At 42.5% G+C, this 17,364-nt stretch overlaps 2 protein-coding genes and 1 long non-coding RNA gene across 9 annotated transcripts in view; 2 read left to right on the plus strand and 1 right to left on the minus strand.

The window, feature by feature from the left end:
- The first annotated feature begins 5 nt into the window (after positions 1–5).
- On the plus strand, positions 6–11,654 carry LOC135281688 (cytochrome b-c1 complex subunit 2, mitochondrial). 2 transcript variants are annotated; one of them, XM_064390761.1, is made up of 14 exons: positions 6–476; positions 2,332–2,424; positions 2,554–2,703; positions 3,148–3,212; positions 4,151–4,207; positions 4,541–4,665; positions 6,029–6,126; positions 6,533–6,590; positions 6,752–6,847; positions 7,698–7,897; positions 8,171–8,251; positions 8,831–8,907; positions 10,414–10,567; positions 11,405–11,654. In XM_064390761.1, exons 1-14 carry the CDS (start codon positions 21–23, stop codon positions 11,486–11,488), a joined length of 1,794 nt encoding a protein of 597 aa, XP_064246831.1. In that variant the 5' UTR covers positions 6–20; the 3' UTR covers positions 11,489–11,654. The 2 variants fall into 2 exon arrangements, with proteins under 2 accessions (XP_064246831.1, XP_064246832.1); XM_064390762.1 differs by having other exon boundaries at positions 6–347.
- Positions 4,576–16,106, minus strand: LOC135281692 (uncharacterized). 5 transcript variants are annotated; one of them, XR_010348243.1, is made up of 5 exons: positions 15,905–16,106; positions 15,326–15,421; positions 14,479–14,654; positions 12,366–12,464; positions 4,581–4,709 (listed from the first exon to the last, which is right to left on the minus strand). It is a non-coding gene; the product is annotated as an uncharacterized LOC135281692 (long non-coding RNA). The 5 variants fall into 5 exon arrangements; XR_010348244.1 differs by lacking the exon at positions 12,366–12,464 and having other exon boundaries at positions 4,576–4,709; XR_010348242.1 differs by lacking the exon at positions 4,581–4,709 and having other exon boundaries at positions 11,787–12,464.
- Positions 16,107–16,341: 235 nt separating this feature from the next.
- Positions 16,342–17,364, plus strand: part of MOSMO (modulator of smoothened) — a 31,202-nt gene continuing 30,179 nt past the window's right edge. The window contains exon 1 of one of the 2 annotated variants that reach the window (XM_064390353.1): positions 16,342–16,658. Coding sequence is in view for 1 of the 2 variants with exons in the window: in XM_064390351.1 (XP_064246421.1) it covers positions 16,553–16,658 (106 nt within the window). In the remaining variant the exon portion in view is untranslated. The remainder of the gene's footprint in view (positions 16,659–17,364) is intronic. The other variant, XM_064390351.1, reaches the window with a different exon arrangement.

Raw genomic sequence — 17,364 nt, forward strand, 5'->3', positions numbered from 1 at the left:
CGGTACCTGCGCCCCGAGGCATGGCCCCGAGGGCCGTTCCGGAGGGACATTCCCGGGCCACATTCCCGGGGCACATTCCCGGGGGCACATTCCCGGGGCACATTCCCGGGGCACATTCCCGGGGCACATTCCCGGGGCACATTCCCGGGGCACATTCCCGGGGGCACATTCCCGGGGCGCCGTCGGCACCGGGACCCCGCGCGCCGCAGGGTGTCACGGCCCGCGGTGCCCGGCAGGGGGCGACACCCCGCGCAGGTGCGCAGCCCCCGGTGCCCGCGCGGGGGCGCTGTCGCCGCCCGGCGCGCCGCCCGCCGGAGCAGTCGAGTTCGGGATGCGCTCGCTGGAAGGTCAGCGCGGCGCGGGGCGTGCCGGGAAGGCGGGGTCTTCCTCCGGGACAGCCATCTTGTCCTGGCCGGGGCCGAGCCGAGGGACGCGGGACGATGAAGGGCTTCCCGGTGGCCGCGCGGTCCCTCTCGGTGAGCGGGATCCGGGCGCGTCGTGCGCCGTGCGGGAGAGGCGCAGCTGGCGGTGACAGCCGCTGTCTGGGCCCGGGGGCTGCGGGCGAGCCTGACCCCGGTCAGCCGGGGGCGGCGAGCCGGGCGGGGGGCGGCGGCCGTGGCAGCGGGGCTGCCGGGCTGCCCGCGGGGTCGGCGTGGGCTCCAGAACCCGGGCCGGGCCGGGCCAGCGGGCAGCGCGGCCGGACGGCGGCTGAAGGTCAGACAGGCCGCGGGCCGGAGCGGTGCGCGGTGCCGCGGGCTCTGCCAGAGCCGCCCCGCAGCGCCCCACGGGGCACGGAGAGGACGGGGGTGAGGGATCCCGCCGCGCTGAGAAGCGTCAGCTGCCTGAGACACGGCGGTGCCCTCGGCGTTAGCGCGTCCTGGAGCCGGGCAGGGGCAGGGGGCTCGTCCTGCCCGAAGGCTCTGGCGGAGCTGGCGGGCAGCTGGGGGAACCGGGGCTGGATGGCCGCTGGAAACGCGCCCCAGTGGCAGGCAGAATGACCTCTGAGTGACAGCGTGTGAGTCAGTCTCAGATATGCAGTAGTGTTAGTAAATAAATAGACTTTAGAGTTTAAAACTAGGTGTCTTACCGAGCCCTTGGTGTGGGAGGAAAGGAGTTTTTCCTAGATTCATACAATGAACAGTCCCTGGTAAAGCAGTGGGGATTACATCACTGGCATCCATGCAGTGGTGTTTCTGTCACTCGGTTTTCACCTTGGGTGCATAGGAATGAAGTCATCTTCTGATGACAAAACAAGAGTAATATGTAAATGTACTAGTATAAGCAACTTCTAAAGTGGATGGAAAGTGATAGCATTTCAGGTTTGAAATCAGTCTTGTCATTTCTGTTGCCAGCTGCTGAATGCAGGGCTCTTGTGGTATTCTTTAATGTGAAAGGACTGCTGGTTATTAAAATCCTAGAATCATGGAATGGTTTGAGTTGGAAGGGACATTAGAGATCATGTCATTCCACCCCCTGCCATGGGTAGGGACATCTTGCACTAGACCAGGTTGTTCCAGGCCCTATCCAACCTGGCCTTGACGACTTCAAGGGATGAGGCATCCAGAAATTCTCTGGACAACATGTTCCAGTGCCTCACCACCTCACAGGGAAGAATTTCTTCCTAAAATCTAGTGTAACTCACTGACAGTTTGAAATTATTTCCCCTTGTCCTGTCATTATCTGCCAGTGTAAACAGTCCCTCTCTGTCTCTTGTAAGAGCCCTTTAAGGTACGGTACTCAAGGCTGGAGTGAGGTCTCCCTGGAGCCTTCTCTGCTCCAGGCTGGACTCCCCCAGCTCTCTCAGCCTGTCTGTGTAGCAGGTGCTCCTTTGATCATCTTCATGGCCTCCTCTGGACCTATTTTGAAGGTTCAGACTGCAGTCTGGGGCCTTGCCTGCATGTGCAGTGCAGACAGGTTGGAACTCTGAGGTGACTCTGCAGGAGCTGAACTGCCTACACCTCAGGAGTTCAAAGTTACCTCCAAGGTGTTGTGCTGCATGTGTGGATTGGTGTGGCTCTCGGTTCAGTGAATTGCTCTGCAGGTGTGCTACAGACTGTGTGGGATGGACAGGGATACCCACTGCACAGCTGCAAAGAGAGGAGGGGAGGAAGATTCCTTACAGTGCTATTTCTTGAAATCCCAGAGGACTTGAGCAAGGTAGCATAGGTTCTGACTGATATAATCAGAGGAATTACAAGGCAATCACTGTTTTTACTCCAGTCTTTGAAGTCCTTCATTGTATTTCTATTTTAAAGTCAGATTCTTTTTTAGTATGTAAGGAAACATGATTAACAAGTGAGGAAATCCATTCTCTTATGCTTTCTCCTCCAGAAGAGATTCTACTCACTTAAAGTAGCTCCTAAAGTGTCATCCTCAGCAACTGCAGCAAAAGTGAAATTATCTCCAGAGTCTCGGGATCTTGAGGTCAGTATAGAAATACAGGTTGGTTTTTTCCCCTTCTCTTTTAAATTTATTTTTTAAAACTCGGTCAGTGCAGAGCTGTGATAGTACTTCCACTGAATGAAAACAAAGGTTTTTTCCTTTTTAATACAGATCACAAAATTACCAAATGGCTTAGTTATTGCATCTCTGGAAAACTTTTCTCCAGCTTCAAGAATTGGTGTGTTTATTAAAGCAGGCAGCAGATATGAAACCACCAGTAACCTGGGAACTACTCACCTGCTTCGTCTTGCATCTAATTTGGTAGGTATTTATTGCTTTGTTGTTATGTTGACAGTAGGTGAAATGGTCAAAGGTTTATTATTGCAAAAATCAATAGTATGGTAAAATTTAATGTAAGAGATCTTATGAAGTAGAGAACAATGTACAGTGGTACTTGGTTATGTGGTTCAGTGCAGGAGAAATGATACTGCACCCTGGAAGATGGGTACTCATTTATAATTGTGCTTTCCTCTGGGGTCTTGGACTAGATATATGTAATATATCTGTATTCAAATAGACACATAACTAACTTCTATAACTTCTATTTAGGCTGCAGTAGTAATTAGTTCAGGTGTTTGATCCAAACTCAGTTTTGTGCATGTGTGGAATATTTCTGAGTAATTTCTCTTACTGCTGCCATCAACTCAGCATCTGTGTTTTAAATAGCTGGAATTGTAAGTTGCCCTTTTTTTGTTTGTTTAATAGACTACTAAAGGAGCCTCCTCCTTCCGGATCACTCGTGGCATTGAAGCTGTTGGGGGCAGCCTGAGGTTTGTACCCACATAGAAGGATAATCTGTGTTGCTGAGATGCAAAGGAGCTCTAGGACTGAAGGAAACATAAGACAATAAGCACATATGTGTAGGTGGATAAGCTCAGCGGGGTACTTGAACAGTGAATGTTGTCAAGGAAGATCTTGTACTTTTTGTTCTGTTAAGCTTCAAGGATGAGATCATGATTTGTATCCTAGAAACACCTTTCAGTAAACAGAATATAAATATTGTGCACATGGAAGAAATATAATTTGTCTAGGAGCCTAATTTTCTTTCTGCCTTTGCAGACTTTGAGAATAACTTTCCTAAAGTCAGTAGATTGCTTTCTCTTCCTCCATCTTTTGTGAATAGATTGCAACCTTGTAAGCAGTACAGACAGTAGTTAGCTTTAGTGACTTGAGGGTTTTAAGCCTGGAAAACAAGGCAAGAGGAATAAAAGAGGTCTCACTGTATCTGCTTGCTTTCAGTGTATCTTGAAATCATCCAGAAAGGTGTTTTTATCTATTTGGTTAAAAATAGTGTTTTATGATTCTACCCTTTTTCTGGTCCTGTCAGTAACAAATACATTGAAGGAGAAGGACAGGATCACTGTTTTCTGCCCAAAGAGAGTAATTTCTAAATTGTTTTTTTTAAATACACATGCACTTTTTTTTTTTTTTCATGTTTTGCTATTCAACCTTATTTGCTCTTTTACCTTGAATTATTGTGGCATCTTAAATTCTGATGGTCACGAGACACTTGTTATTACTTAAATACTGAAGAAGTAAGTTTTAATTAAATCTGTTTCTGCTCTGTATGTGTTTAAACAGTCACCCCAGACAGATTTAAGGTTAAGTAGTTAGTCTGTATCTTGATTAATTTGATCAACAGGGAGTATGTGTGAAAATTCACTTCTGTGTTCTTTGCTGAAATGGATTTTGGTTTTTTCTCTTGCAGTGTGCATGCCACAAGAGAGCAAATGGCTTACTCTGTTGAGTGTCTGCGAGACTATGTGTAGGTATCTGGATGGGCTGTAAAGGGAATTACTGCCTTCTTTAACACTGTTTGGTAGTGAAGACCTGTCATTTTACAGGGTGGGAGGAATGTCTGTTCTCATGCTTTTATAACAAATCAGTAAATTACTATATTAATATTCAACTTCTGTGTCATGTTACTGAGCATACAAATGCTACAGAATTGAATTATCCTACTTTGTACAGCAGTGCTGATAATTGCTCTGCCTTGAGTGATGTGTTTTGTTGCTTACAGATTAATTTGAATTGCTTTCAACTGCAGAAGAAGCACGTGTTACTTGTGTTTAATGCCTTTGTAACTTTCTTTATTTAGTGACACGGTAATGGAGTATCTCCTGAATGTTACCACAGCACCAGAGTTCAGACCATGGGAAGTAGCTGATCTTCAGCCTCAATTAAAAGTTGATAAAGTAATTGCACGTCAGAATCCTCAAGTTGGTAAGTGTATTTTTTCCTCCACTGTATTCACTCTGCAAGAGTTCCTTCAAAATTAAAAAAAAAAAGTGGAAAAGAAATGCTCTGTCACATTAACATTGAATTTTTCAGCTTATTGATAGGTGTGGTCTTTCTGGTGTTATGGAACTTTTCTTAATGCACAGGTTTTTCCAGCCTGTGGTAACAAGTAGCAGGTAACATGCTGAAGACATCTTACACCATTCTCCTCGACAGCTTCCATTTTACATTTTTAATTCTTTTCGAGTACAACCAAAGAATGTGCAAGTCATAAGTGTTGTTGACATGGTATTTGCAGAAGCTTGTGTTCTGAAAACCATATTTAGGTATTACTCATTGGTGTGAAAATGGTATCCTGCAAAAGACTTCATGAATTTGTATGGTTATTTTGGTATAAAAACAATATGTATTTTCATCACACTGAAAATGGGTTCCAGCTTTTAGGATTGTAAATTTAGATTTCTGCGTTTAAGGGAAAAGAAAGAGGAAACACAACACAAAGTCTCATTCAGATCAAGCCTATTCCAGTATATCTTGTGTTATTAATTCATCATCCAAGATCATGCAGGTAGTTCTACTCAATAAACAATAATTTGTACCACTCTGAAGCATGTTTACCTTTGTAACCCATTGAAGGTGAAAGTGTAATGTTGGAAAAATCTCTGGCTCATACTGAAGTGCTACTAATTTTTAAAATTAGTCATAATATTTTTCCTTTTTTTTAACTTATATCAACTGCAGGTTGGTTTTCATAGTAATGTAATATTTTCAGTTAGTAATGTTCAGAAACAACTATACAGGAATCTTTCTCTTGAGGAAAAAGTGTGAGCAAATACAAGGAGATTATCAAAACAGGAATTACTAGAATGCTATTAGAGTGCAAAAAAACTAATGAGAAGGGAATTGAAGACACTAGCATCCTTCATCTGAGCAGGGAGATAAATGAGACACCTCACAAAGCTACAAATATTATTCTAGAGAGCCTGTTTTTTCTCAAGAGCAAGGGATGCCTACAGTGAAGATGATAATTAATAGGATGCTGCTTTCCTTCTTCTAAACACTGATTGCATTTATAGCTTGCTGTTGAAGCCAAAAAGTGTTGACCATATATGTCACTACATATGTAAGTTTATTTTGGTTACTGTTTAATAAGTTAAAGAAATGAATGCCTCAGGCCAGATTGCTCTAGCCCGAGGATTTGGGAACTTGCCTATGAATTGGATTATTCCAGACCTGCTGCAAATCTTATGGTCCCTAAAGTGAACCATAGCTCCTTCATTTTGTTTCATTCATGACCTTCATTACATGTGGGTCTTGTGTTAATTATCTGAAAATTTGTTCCTCTCAGGTGTGCTGGAGAACTTGCATGCTGCAGCTTATAAAAATGCTCTGGCAAACCCCTTGTATTGTCCAAAGTACAGAGTTGGAAAAATTACTTCTGAGCAGGTAGGGTTCTTTGTATTGTGCTATATCTCTATCCTATTGTCAGGAATAGGTGGTGACACTTGTGAGAGGAAATTAATTTAGTATATATACAGTCAGTAATTACTACCTTATTAATCTGGTGTTGAAATAATTTATTTCCATGCAACTTTGAATACTGGGTATTGAACTGATATTTGCATTTAAAAAGATGGTTAATGTCAGGGGCTTTCTGTTGACAGTAAGGCTGTCAATGAAATGCAGGTGTTCTTGTATAAAAGGGTTGTGTAATTGTCTTTGGGAAATGCAAAAAATTACATTCTATAGGCAGTTCCTTTTGGAAGCTTTGGAATTTGCTTTAAGAGGTATAAGGGGCTATGTCAGAAACACACATGATTTAATACCCTAAAATGTGAATTTACTGTTGCAGCTTCACAATTTTGTACAGAACAATTTCACAAGTTCAAGAATGGCTCTCGTAGGAATAGGTATGTATGTTCCTGAATGAACACTGCAGGTCATATGGGAGAACTGCAGGAGAAATTGGAGTTCTCTGTAGAAGTAAACTGTTCCCATAGGCTTCACTTTTATTTAACTGCTGTAGCTTTTCAATGTCATTGCATTACTTGGAGTAACTGTTGTATTGCAGGTATAAAGCACTCTACCTTAAAGCAAATTGCAGAGCAATTCCTAAATATCCGAAGTGGATCTGGTACTCCTGGTGCAAAGGCTGTTTATAGAGGGGGTAAGGATGTTTCTTGTATCTATTCTGAGTGACTGATTATCTATTTATAAATGTAGTAGTATTCAAAGTTACAACTGAAAACTATATAGTTGCACTAAATGCTGGGCATTGGAAGTGACAGTTCAGATGCATATTCCGTTTAAATAGGCAGAAGATTCCACCATGGAAGGTTCTGAGATAAAACTGAACCCAGCTCTTCAACAAAGTTTTACCTGGGACATAATTTTTTTCTATAAAATGAAAAATAAGCTGCCAGATGGTTTCTCTTAGCAGTTTTGGTAAGATTCCTGTAAGAGTAGGTTAAGGGCTGTCAGGAAGTGAAGGTAGGATTTCTATTTAGGGAAGATGTGTTAAATATTGTAAATCAAAGCAATGCTTAGCTCTTTCAGAGTAGTCTTGTACCATTACCAACAGCTATTGTTTAGTTGGAGAATTAGATGTCTCTGTAAAGACATGAAGGGGAAAAGAAAGTTTCCAGCATTTCATATTTGACTGGAATAACTTCAGTTTCTATAAGCCAGCATAAATATTATTATGAATAGAAGGTACACTATTTTCTAGGTATTTGTTATGTGGAGACTCTTGAGTTTTATCATTCCACACTGTGGATGGTTTAGGGTCAGGTTCAAATAAGGCATACTAAGGTACTGGGTTTTGTGCTAGCAAGAAAAATTTTTAATATAAAGGACTTTCTAAAATTCCCTTCAGCCTCATACTCCCTAAGGGGACAGGCAGTAACTTCAGGCCTTGCTCTTCTCTTGTTAAAGGGAAATGTTTCTTTTCCATGCCTGTGAATGTACAGTAGTTTCTAATTGAACGCTGTATTACCTTTTTTCTGTTGTATTTCTAGGAGAAATCAGGAAACAGACTGGTGATAGCCTTGTCCATGCTGCTGTTGTAGCAGAAGGAGCTATTGTTGGGAGCCCAGAAGCAAATGCCTTCAGTGTCCTTCAGTATGTTCTAGGTGCTGGGCCTCTTGTCAAGAGGGGAAGCAGTGTTACCAGCAAATTGGTCCAGGGTGTTGCTAAAGCAACCAGCCAGCCATTTGATGTAAGTTCAAAGCATTACTGTATTCTGATTTTTAAGTAAAATGTGTATTATCTTTGAGAGGTAACTACCTTCAGCTAGAATCTTAATTAGTTTTTTTCTTGCACACATTACAGTGTATCAGGGAAGGGCTTCCAGTCTGATCTTCTCTCAGCACAGATGGAGTTTTGCTTCTTGAATTACAGTATTGTAGACCCTAACAGTAATTATTTTCCAGTGCTTGATGCTGAATTACTGTGATACTTAAAACAGTTAATGATAATGTTTGTTTTGCAGGTTTCTGCGTTTAATGTTAATTACTCTGATTCTGGGCTCTTTGGGATTTATACCATATCCCAGGCTCCAGATGCTAGGGAGGTGAGTTGCTGATTATAATTTAAGCATTAACAACATAACCTTCAAAGTAGTGTTTTGATTTGAGATACTGACTGATTCGTCTTAAAAAAAAAAAAAGGAAATTTATATGATTTCCTGTTTAAGAATACTGCAAATTCAGTTATGACTTATCTCTGTAAGCTGGGAATAAGACTTGCTTTGTGGGAAGGACAGATATATAATATGAACTTAAGTTAATAAAATGTCTTGAATTGCTGATATCAGCAATTTGGCTTTTGTAAGCCAAAGTATATAATGAAGAACATTCTGTCCCTTGAAGCTGTCAGAACTGAGCACTTAGATGAAAAATGGTGAGACTGTATAAATTAATGCTGTGGTACAGTTAAAATCCACACTGGTTTTTGTGCATTTTTGGACATACATTGCAGTGGTTTTAGTTTTTTTATAAAACTGCTCAGAATTGTGTTCAGGCAGACAGTCCTTACGTTGTCAGCTGCTCTTCCCTTGAAGTTTCCAGATAATAGACGTATATCAGATAGTAGAAGTAACATGTTGAAATTTGATGTGGGAAGAAATCTTAAATGATTTAATTTTCCCCAGGTCATTAAAGCTGCTTTGAACCAGGTAAAGGCAGTTGCTCAGGGCGGTGTCACCGATGCTGATGTCACAACAGCAAAGTAAGTGTGTAAAGAATTCTCATGTGTGTAAAGGGAATTTTCTTAACACACAGCTACTTGTGAAACATGCAGACTATGTAATTATTTCCATGGGGAACTACTCACAGTCCTGCATTAAAACTGAGCCCCTGTCAATGTTCTTTTTGAAAGCTGTACTGATTCTCCAGTAGTGTCATTTCCTAATAAAAACTTGTAAGAGAAGTGTTAATATTTTCTGAAGACTGGTTCAATGTAAGAAATTAGCAAGTGTCAGCATGCTGTCATTTTAATCACACTCTGTAGTATTAAGATGTATTTGAATTAGAATCCTAAATTGCATTATTTAGGTAATTCCCTTTACAGTTACACTGAGCAATTCCCAAAACAATTATAATAAGCAATCTGTGCCATCTTCAAAGAAAAAGAGTAATGAGGGTCTGCAAGTGTAAAGCACTGAATTAGTGATGGTACACCAAGTGCTGGAAATACATGCCCCTAGGAATATTTGGGGGAGGGGGTCTCCATGTAGTGCTAAACTGCACTGAGCTTTTAAAGCTGCAGTTGTAAAAAAAAAAACAATACAGTACAGACTCAAGTAGCAAAATTAAATACTGTCTGTTGCATGTATAAAATACAAGACTCCATGTAAAACATAGTTACACAAAATATGACAGCCTAGGCATGATTGGTTCTGCCTTAGTCACTAGTAGCTAAATGGTGGATTCTGGACTTCTTATAGTGGGCATTATTTGTTTTGTGTGTTGTGGGTTCTGTGGGTTTTGGTTTTGTTCTTTTTTAACAAAGCTGCCTAGCATTAGGGAGTTACATGCAGTGCTGCTGTGGCTAGTTTTCTTTTTTTCTGGAGTTCCCTTTCTGGAATGGCTTCATACATTTCCTGTATTCCTCTTTTTCCTTTATTGACAAAAAAAAAAAAACCAAAAACAAACAAGAAAAAAAAAAGCCCTCACAACCTAAAACCCCAAACCCAGTCAATCCGAAATACCAAGCTACTTCATAATGAGATATTGGAATAAATAATTTTCTTTTTGTCTTCAGAATACACAAATAAGGTTTTCATATGTAGCAGTGATTCTGCACAAAACACAAGAACAAAACTCTTTTAACAAAACTGTTACAGGAGGAGCCTGAGCATTTACATTCACTGCTTGTCACTTAGGACAAAATTGCTCTGATTGCATCTGTTCTTGATGAGAAAATTAGATTTAAACTTGATAGTTTGTCTAACTGCATTAGTTACCACAGACAGAAACAAATCCTGAGCTAGAGACCTTCTGACTGTGTGGGGAGACAGTAGGTGTTCAAGTACCTGTCATTTTCATGCTTGGACTGTTTGTGGTGCCTCTTTCCTAACCACAGAATGCTTCCCTATTAGAAAAGGGAAACCTTTCAAAATGGAATCTTGAGAAGCTTAAAAGGACCAAAACCTCATTGTATTTATGGGGTGGTAGGGCAGGTAACAGCAGGGCTTACAAGCTTGCTCATTCTTGATGCTTTCTTTGATGGCAGAAATCAGCTGAAAGCCAACTATTTGATGTCAGTGGAGACCTCAAAAGGGTTGCTGAATGAAATTGGCTCTGAGTCCCTGGTTTCTGGCACTCACACATCCCCATCTGCTGCTGCTCAAAAAATCGACTCTGTAGCCACTGCTGATGTTGTGAATGTAAGTATGTGTCAGCATCCACAGGTGTTCCTCAATCACTGTGTCAGGTTTTCTATGGAAAACTGATGCTCGTTTCTGTGTGTTTATAAACACATATTCTGTCTTTAAAAATAGAAAAGGCAGCTCATTTACAAATCCCAGCTGGGTGTCTTTTGATGTCTTTACTTACTTTATTAACAGAAGACTCTTTAATACACTAAAACTAGTGTAGCTGGGAATTACGTAAAATTCTCATCTTCTTCTGAAATTTACCAAAACTGCCAACTAATAGTCATGGAAAACTTATTAGTTCCAGGTCAGGTGATCCTGTGTCAAGGTTTTTAGGATTCCTGAGTAGAATAATGGGTGTGTTTAATAAAACAATTAAGCTTTCAGTGATAAATTGATGTAACTTTGGTGCTACTGCGCATTATCTTGTTGCTTATATGTGAAGCTAATTTCTAAAAATCTTACCATAAAGAGAAATTCTGAGATCTAAAATTTGTTTTTTCACAGTCATTGCTTATTTGTATTGCAGCAACTTGCAGTAGCTTTAGTAGTAATGAGATACACTGTATTTTATGGTGTAATAATTACTCTAGGAATAACCATTTTTAGAGTTCATGCCTTTTATATCCAACTGTATCTGTCATTTCCGTTCACATTATAAAGTAATGAGCAGCTGCATTAGAAGCAATTAGATTTATAGAGTAAAAGGAGGATTGTTTACATGATGGTCTATTATAGTAGTGCCAAGATTTGTTCTTTGTTTTAGTAACTTGAAGCTGATGCTATGAGTAGCATCAACTCTGTTGTAGTGAATATTTCCTCATATCCACTTCCCTGATTTATTTTCAGGCTGCAAAGAAGTTCCTCAGTGGGAAGAAATCAATGGCAGCTTCTGGGGATTTGGGAAATACTCCTTTTCTTGATGAGTTGTAAAAACAAATCTGGGATGGATTTGATTCAAGATGGACATCAGCTCTAAGTCACTTATGTTCTAAATGAATTACTACTAACTTGTTATTTATGAATTCAGTTCTTTCAGAAAGTTAATCTGGAGTAATTGTGGGCTTGCACTCATCAAATAAAGTGCTGAGTTCATACATTTTGTGTGGAAGTTTTTTTTCACTGAAAATGGTATATAAAAGGCTGATAAATCTGGCTCTGTACAGGGGAGGTAAAAACCATAGAGCAAAAACAAGATGAGTTTTGGTCAATGTAAAAAAAGTAAATATGTAAAAAATGATCACCACAATGAAGGCAAATGTAGTAATTACCACTGGTTAGCCATATATTCTTGTATATTCAGGAAAAGTTCTTGATACATTGTCTCTACCATCCTTACATGAATTAAGTAAAGAGACTTGCCTTCAAACAAAGCTTGCAGTTCCTACTTGTCTGGGACTAGCAGAGATTTGTTACTCCATGACTTCTGCACAAGTAGCACTGGAAGAAGTCTTTGAGGGGATTAGCCATATATAGCTAATACATAATTGGAAACCTCATAGGACATAAATTTTTTGAAGTCTAGGCATATATTAAAAGAAAACAGATACAATACATCATAAGAAATTGAGGGTTTGAAGAAGCCAAGTTTTGAGCTGTTCTCAAGCAAAGCCAAGTCTTACAGACAGGATGCATGTGATACAGAAGGGCAGGAGGAAGGAGGTCAAACACCACTGCCCTGGAACGTAGGATTGCACAGTGCACCAGCATCACTGTGGAGTACAGCATCACACTGTGCCTACCCAAGTGTCTGGCCTGTATCAGGTATTTGCCAAATTCTGGATATTGCTGGTAACGTGAGTGAACTCACCACAGTAACTGTGAAGATTTATACTGAAAAGCATCCATGTCTATATCATCATCAGTACTGGACTCAGTGTCATCTTCATCCTCAGTGTTTTCACTCATACTGTGAAGACACAGCAATGCTATTACTTGAATATGCAGTAATTCCCAGAGGCATTTACTTAGCTATTTATGGGATCTTCATTTTTTTTCAAATGTTTGATATTAGTGGAGCTTCAGAATTGAAGAACTTGTCTTTAGAACAAACATTCCATTGTCCCTTGTATACTCTTTCCTTTGGTCTTTCTCTTTGCTCAGTCAGCATAAAAGCAAGCTCTTCTTTTCCTGCTCTTCAGCATAGTAAATGATTTATTTAAACATACAGGTTTAATATTTTGGAAAGCCCCTTGCTGTGTGAGCTTCCTTTCTGCTGTTCTAGCCTAATTATCTCATTTTAATACTTGTGTTCCTTTACCTACCTCTGAGGTTTATTTCTGTTAAAACTCTGTGCCTCAGGAAAACTTGGAGCTGCCTTGTAACCCATCTAGATTAATGCTACTGCCTATATGGACCCCTCTTATCACTGAGAGCAAGATATTCTTAAAAGCTGTTTGCCATGGCTCTCATGAAAAGTGCGGGTTTTTTTTCCTGTTTAATTTTAAAAATCCTAATCTTTAATCACTGTTGGGAGTTCAACTGATTAAGAAACAAATAAGATCAGCTACAAATGAACAATGTTTGTTACAAGTCTTCAATCCACTTCCATACTTGCTGCAGTAAATCAAACACATCACGTGCTGTAAATAATTTGATTCCTTGTAGCCTTTATTGAAAATGCTTTTGAAGCTTGCCTTCTTCAAATTGTTGCAAAAAACCCCACTTATTTTCACTGATGCATATTCTTAATATTCAATTATTAGCATTCTAATTATAGGTGGAGAAAAAAACCCAAAAAAAACATCAAACCCAAACAAACCAACAACCAAATCAGTATCATATTTATACTTCTGTATATCAAAGGGGTTTTTCCAGGGAATGGATGAATGCTATCACATCCTAAGAAAATAACAATAAAAAAGTATTTCGTTCAAATTTATGCTCCAGATTTTTCCACTGATTTTTATACTCCAATCAAAAGTGCAAAGCCTTTTTCCTAAGAAAAGGCTAAGAGCTCCACTTGATGCTTTTTATTTCATTAAGCAAGTAGATATTTCTTCCTGGTACTTGCAATTCTGAAGAAAGGACTGCCCAAACTATAAAGGCACTGCTAGGAAAATTGTTCTAATTTAAAGATATGCATTTCCACTGTACAGCCAGTAAATTCCTAAATTAGTTCATTACACTCCAGTCTTCACTTCATAGATTTCAATGTTAAGAGACAATTTCATGCTGGGAATTACCAAAGCACACTATCATCCCTGAACTGCAGTTCATGAGTTTAATGTAATTGGGCTGGGGACCCATGTGAAGCACTCACATTTACAGAGCTTTCAATTTCAAGTTTAATACAGGTGTCAGATGTTCCACAAGAAACCTTTAATAACTGGTAATAGTCTGCTAGTTCTGATACGGTTCATTTCAGGTTTAAAACATTTAGGAAATGAACACCTGTGTGGATTGTTAAAGCACAGAGATTAGTCTATTGCCACTTTGTAACTACTCTGTGTAATAAAGGGAAATAAAAAGCAAACAATAAGGCAAATTAATTTCAAGCCTTGTGAGGATTTGTGTTACTTGTAGAATGAAATTACTTGAACAATATTGCACTGAATAAAGAATGGTATTATTCAAGTCTAGTTGCTACATAAAGGTAATAGTCAAAATATTTTTTGGAAAAAATCTGCTGGTGAATAGGAAATCTGTTTTTGCTGGAGAACAATGTATAGACTTAAATCTTGATCTGATTATGGAACAGTCACCATAGCAGCTATTTTAAGATCACAGGTATTTCATCACAGTGGAATGCTGGCACTGAGCTTTATACAGTTTGTGCTAGTTTCTTTTCTCTGTAATTTTGAACTCAGTTTCTTTTGATCTCTGTAAGTGTAAATAAATCAGAGACAGGCTCAAAGCATAAATGCAGAACAAGGATATCTTCAATGCAATTAAATTTTAATATCACTACTGGTTCTTTTTACCTGGTTTCAGCTTTCCATCATTAACTGCAGAGCTTTTTTCTACAAGGCTTGTTATCTGGAGATATGGCCCACCTTGTACCATTGTGAGGCTGATCCTTGTTCATCCATCCCAGTCTCTGCCATCAATGCTGCAATCTGGCTGTGCTGAGAGAAGTTTCTCAGTGCTGTCAACAGCCCTTTGAAAAGTGAGAGGAAAACTTTACTAGCTGAAAGTGTGATATCATTCTTCAATAAAAGGTTTAAGGAGACATTTGAGAAGGTGCTGTCTCCATTCTTAAGTACCCAAACAGTTAAGGATGCCTCATCCTTAGTTACTTCCTTAGACTGGCATTGTGTGCTGTTGCTGCCCAAAGACTCCATAAGCTTACTTTCTGCAAATAAATACACAGAAAGTAGTTTTTACTAAGAAACTTATTTCTTAAAAAGTCACACATTTTGCCAAGAGAAGGAGCAACAGTGCTGTCACTTAAGTATTCATTACTAGCAGCTATATATTCAGGGAAGGTAGGGAACAGGGCACAAAATAACAGAACAGAGGAGTTTCCAGCTACTAAGGACTTCAAGAAAATGCAGCATGCCTATAGCAAATGGATTTTTTAAAATCACTATTTCTTCCATGCACCAATTTTTTCTGGTTTAGAGGGAATAATTTCAGCTATTTTTCATCAAAAGCCTTACAATTTTCTCCACCCTTAAGAAAATTTGTCAAGTATAGGCAATTTCTATGGGAGTTAAGTACAGGGCTTGTCCTCCAAATAACAAATCCTACCGATTGCTGTTGAATACTTTAGGATTACTGATATCTCCATTTTGTTTGTACAGTCTGCCATCTATGTAAAATACTTACATAAAAATAAATAGCACAGGCAATCGCCCCCTTGGTTTCCTGGTATGTTCCACATAGACCAGTTGTGCTGCTCTGGAAAAAACAGGTGGGTGTTCACTGTTGGAAGGAGAAAAATGGAAACTATTAGATATTTTCCAAGTACCTGTAGATGTGGGGGCTGTTTGGTTCGTTTACTTCAACATTCCCATACCAGAATGACAGTATCAAAGGCACAGAGCTACTGTGGCCAGACCGGGCTGCTTTCCCACATTTGGTGCATTGTTCATTTTCTGGCTACGGATTCTCACAGTTCTCTGTAGCTGAATCCACTAAAAAGCATGCCATCAAAAACGGCTGTATTTGGGTGAGATTTCCAGTCACAATTAATTAGATTTCCTTCCAAAGACAGGGCACAGACACAACGCTGTGCAGCGCTCCTGAGGGGCTCCACAGCCGCCAAACCTCAGTCTCTCCACGTCCCCTGCTCCCATCAGTGCTACAGAAGCAGCTCTGCAATTTCAGCTCATGCCCAGCCGTGCAAAGGGATAAAGAGCAGGGACTCGAGAAACAGAAAGCAGTTTTTTTGTGGTGAACACAGACCTGTGATCGTTCCCCAGCTCTTGGTGCTGACCAAGAGGCTCATCCTCGGTTCCAAAACACCTCGGGGGATCGCGATGCATGAGGGCCGCGAAGGGCAGGGCAGTGTCGGGGCTCCCGGGCCCGGGGCAGGCGGGCACCAGGCCCGGCGGGGTCCCGGGCACCGCCCGCCCCTCACGGCAGCCCCGCCCCGGGCGCCGCCCGCCCCGCCCCTGCCCGGGCCACACCCACCGCCCGCTCCGCGCCTTCTGGCCAGCCCCGCCCCCAGCGCAAACCCCGCCCACCCGGCGCGAAGCCCCGCCCTTTCCACCCAGTCGGCCCCGCCCATCAGAGACAGGCCCCGCCCCGCTCTGCCCAGGGAAAGGCACCGCTGCCCCGGAGCTGCCCCGCCCCACCCGGCCGCGGCCCCGCCCCCCGGGAAGCCCCGCCCCGCCCGGGGCGCGCGCCGGGGAGCGCGGGTTCCCCTTCCGGAGCGGCCGCCGCCCCCCCGCCCGCCGGGTTCGCTTCCGGCGCCGTCCGGGCTCCGTTCCTGCCGCCGCCGCCGAGCGCGGCGCGGGGCCCATGGAGCCGCGGCCGTGAGGCGCCCCCGGCCCGGGCCCGCTGCGGGAGCCGGGCGGAGGCCGGAGCCGGGTGCCGCCGGAGCCGGAGGAGATGGACAAACTGACCATCATCTCAGGATGCCTCTTCCTGGCTGCCGACATCTTCGCCATCGCCAGCCTGGCGAACCCGGACTGGATCAACACCGGCGAGTCCGCGGGTGAGGGCGGCCGGCGGGGGCTGCGGGCGGGCGGGGTGCGCGGCCCCGGCGGGGCTGCCCTCAGGAGCCGGGGGAGCCCAGCCCGGGGCTGCTCCCGGGGCAGCCGGCGGAGCCAGCCCCCGGAGCCAGCCCCCGGAGCCAGCCGGCAGAGCCAGCCCCCAGAGCCCCCGGTGTCGCCTCCCGGTGTCCCCGGGGTCCTGCCGAGCCCCCCTTCCCTCGCTCCGGGAAGGCGAGGGCCAGGGCAGCAGCCCTGCTGTGCCTCCCAGTGCCGTCACCTTGGACAGGGAACTGAGATCTGGCTCCGCTTACTTTGCGGCAGGTTTGGAGTCTTTCGTGCTACACTGGCGTTTCCTTTGTTGCAGGGAAGTTCTTGCTTCCCTACGTCTTTTTTTTTTCCTCCCAGAATATTTCCTGCATGCTGATTTTTATCAGCTTTTAAGCCGAGATCCCATGTGGTTTTTATTTTAGAGTGTGGCATTGTTTGCTTTAAAAGAACAAGGGTTTGGGCATCTGTCTTTTTGCTAATGATGTAGTTGTCTATGAACAGTTTCTTTCAGTCCATTGATAAAGACCTGCATGTTCTGATCAGTGGAGCAGGGAGAGAGCAGGAGGAGGGCAGCTCTTTGATCTCATGTCCCAGAGGAACCCAAAGCTCCCTGTCAGGGAAGGAAGCCATCCTGACTGCAAACAGATTAAACTAACTTAC

Source organism: Passer domesticus, chromosome 15 (assembly GCF_036417665.1).
Source record: "Passer domesticus isolate bPasDom1 chromosome 15, bPasDom1.hap1, whole genome shotgun sequence".
NCBI lineage: Eukaryota > Metazoa > Chordata > Aves > Passeriformes > Passeridae > Passer > Passer domesticus.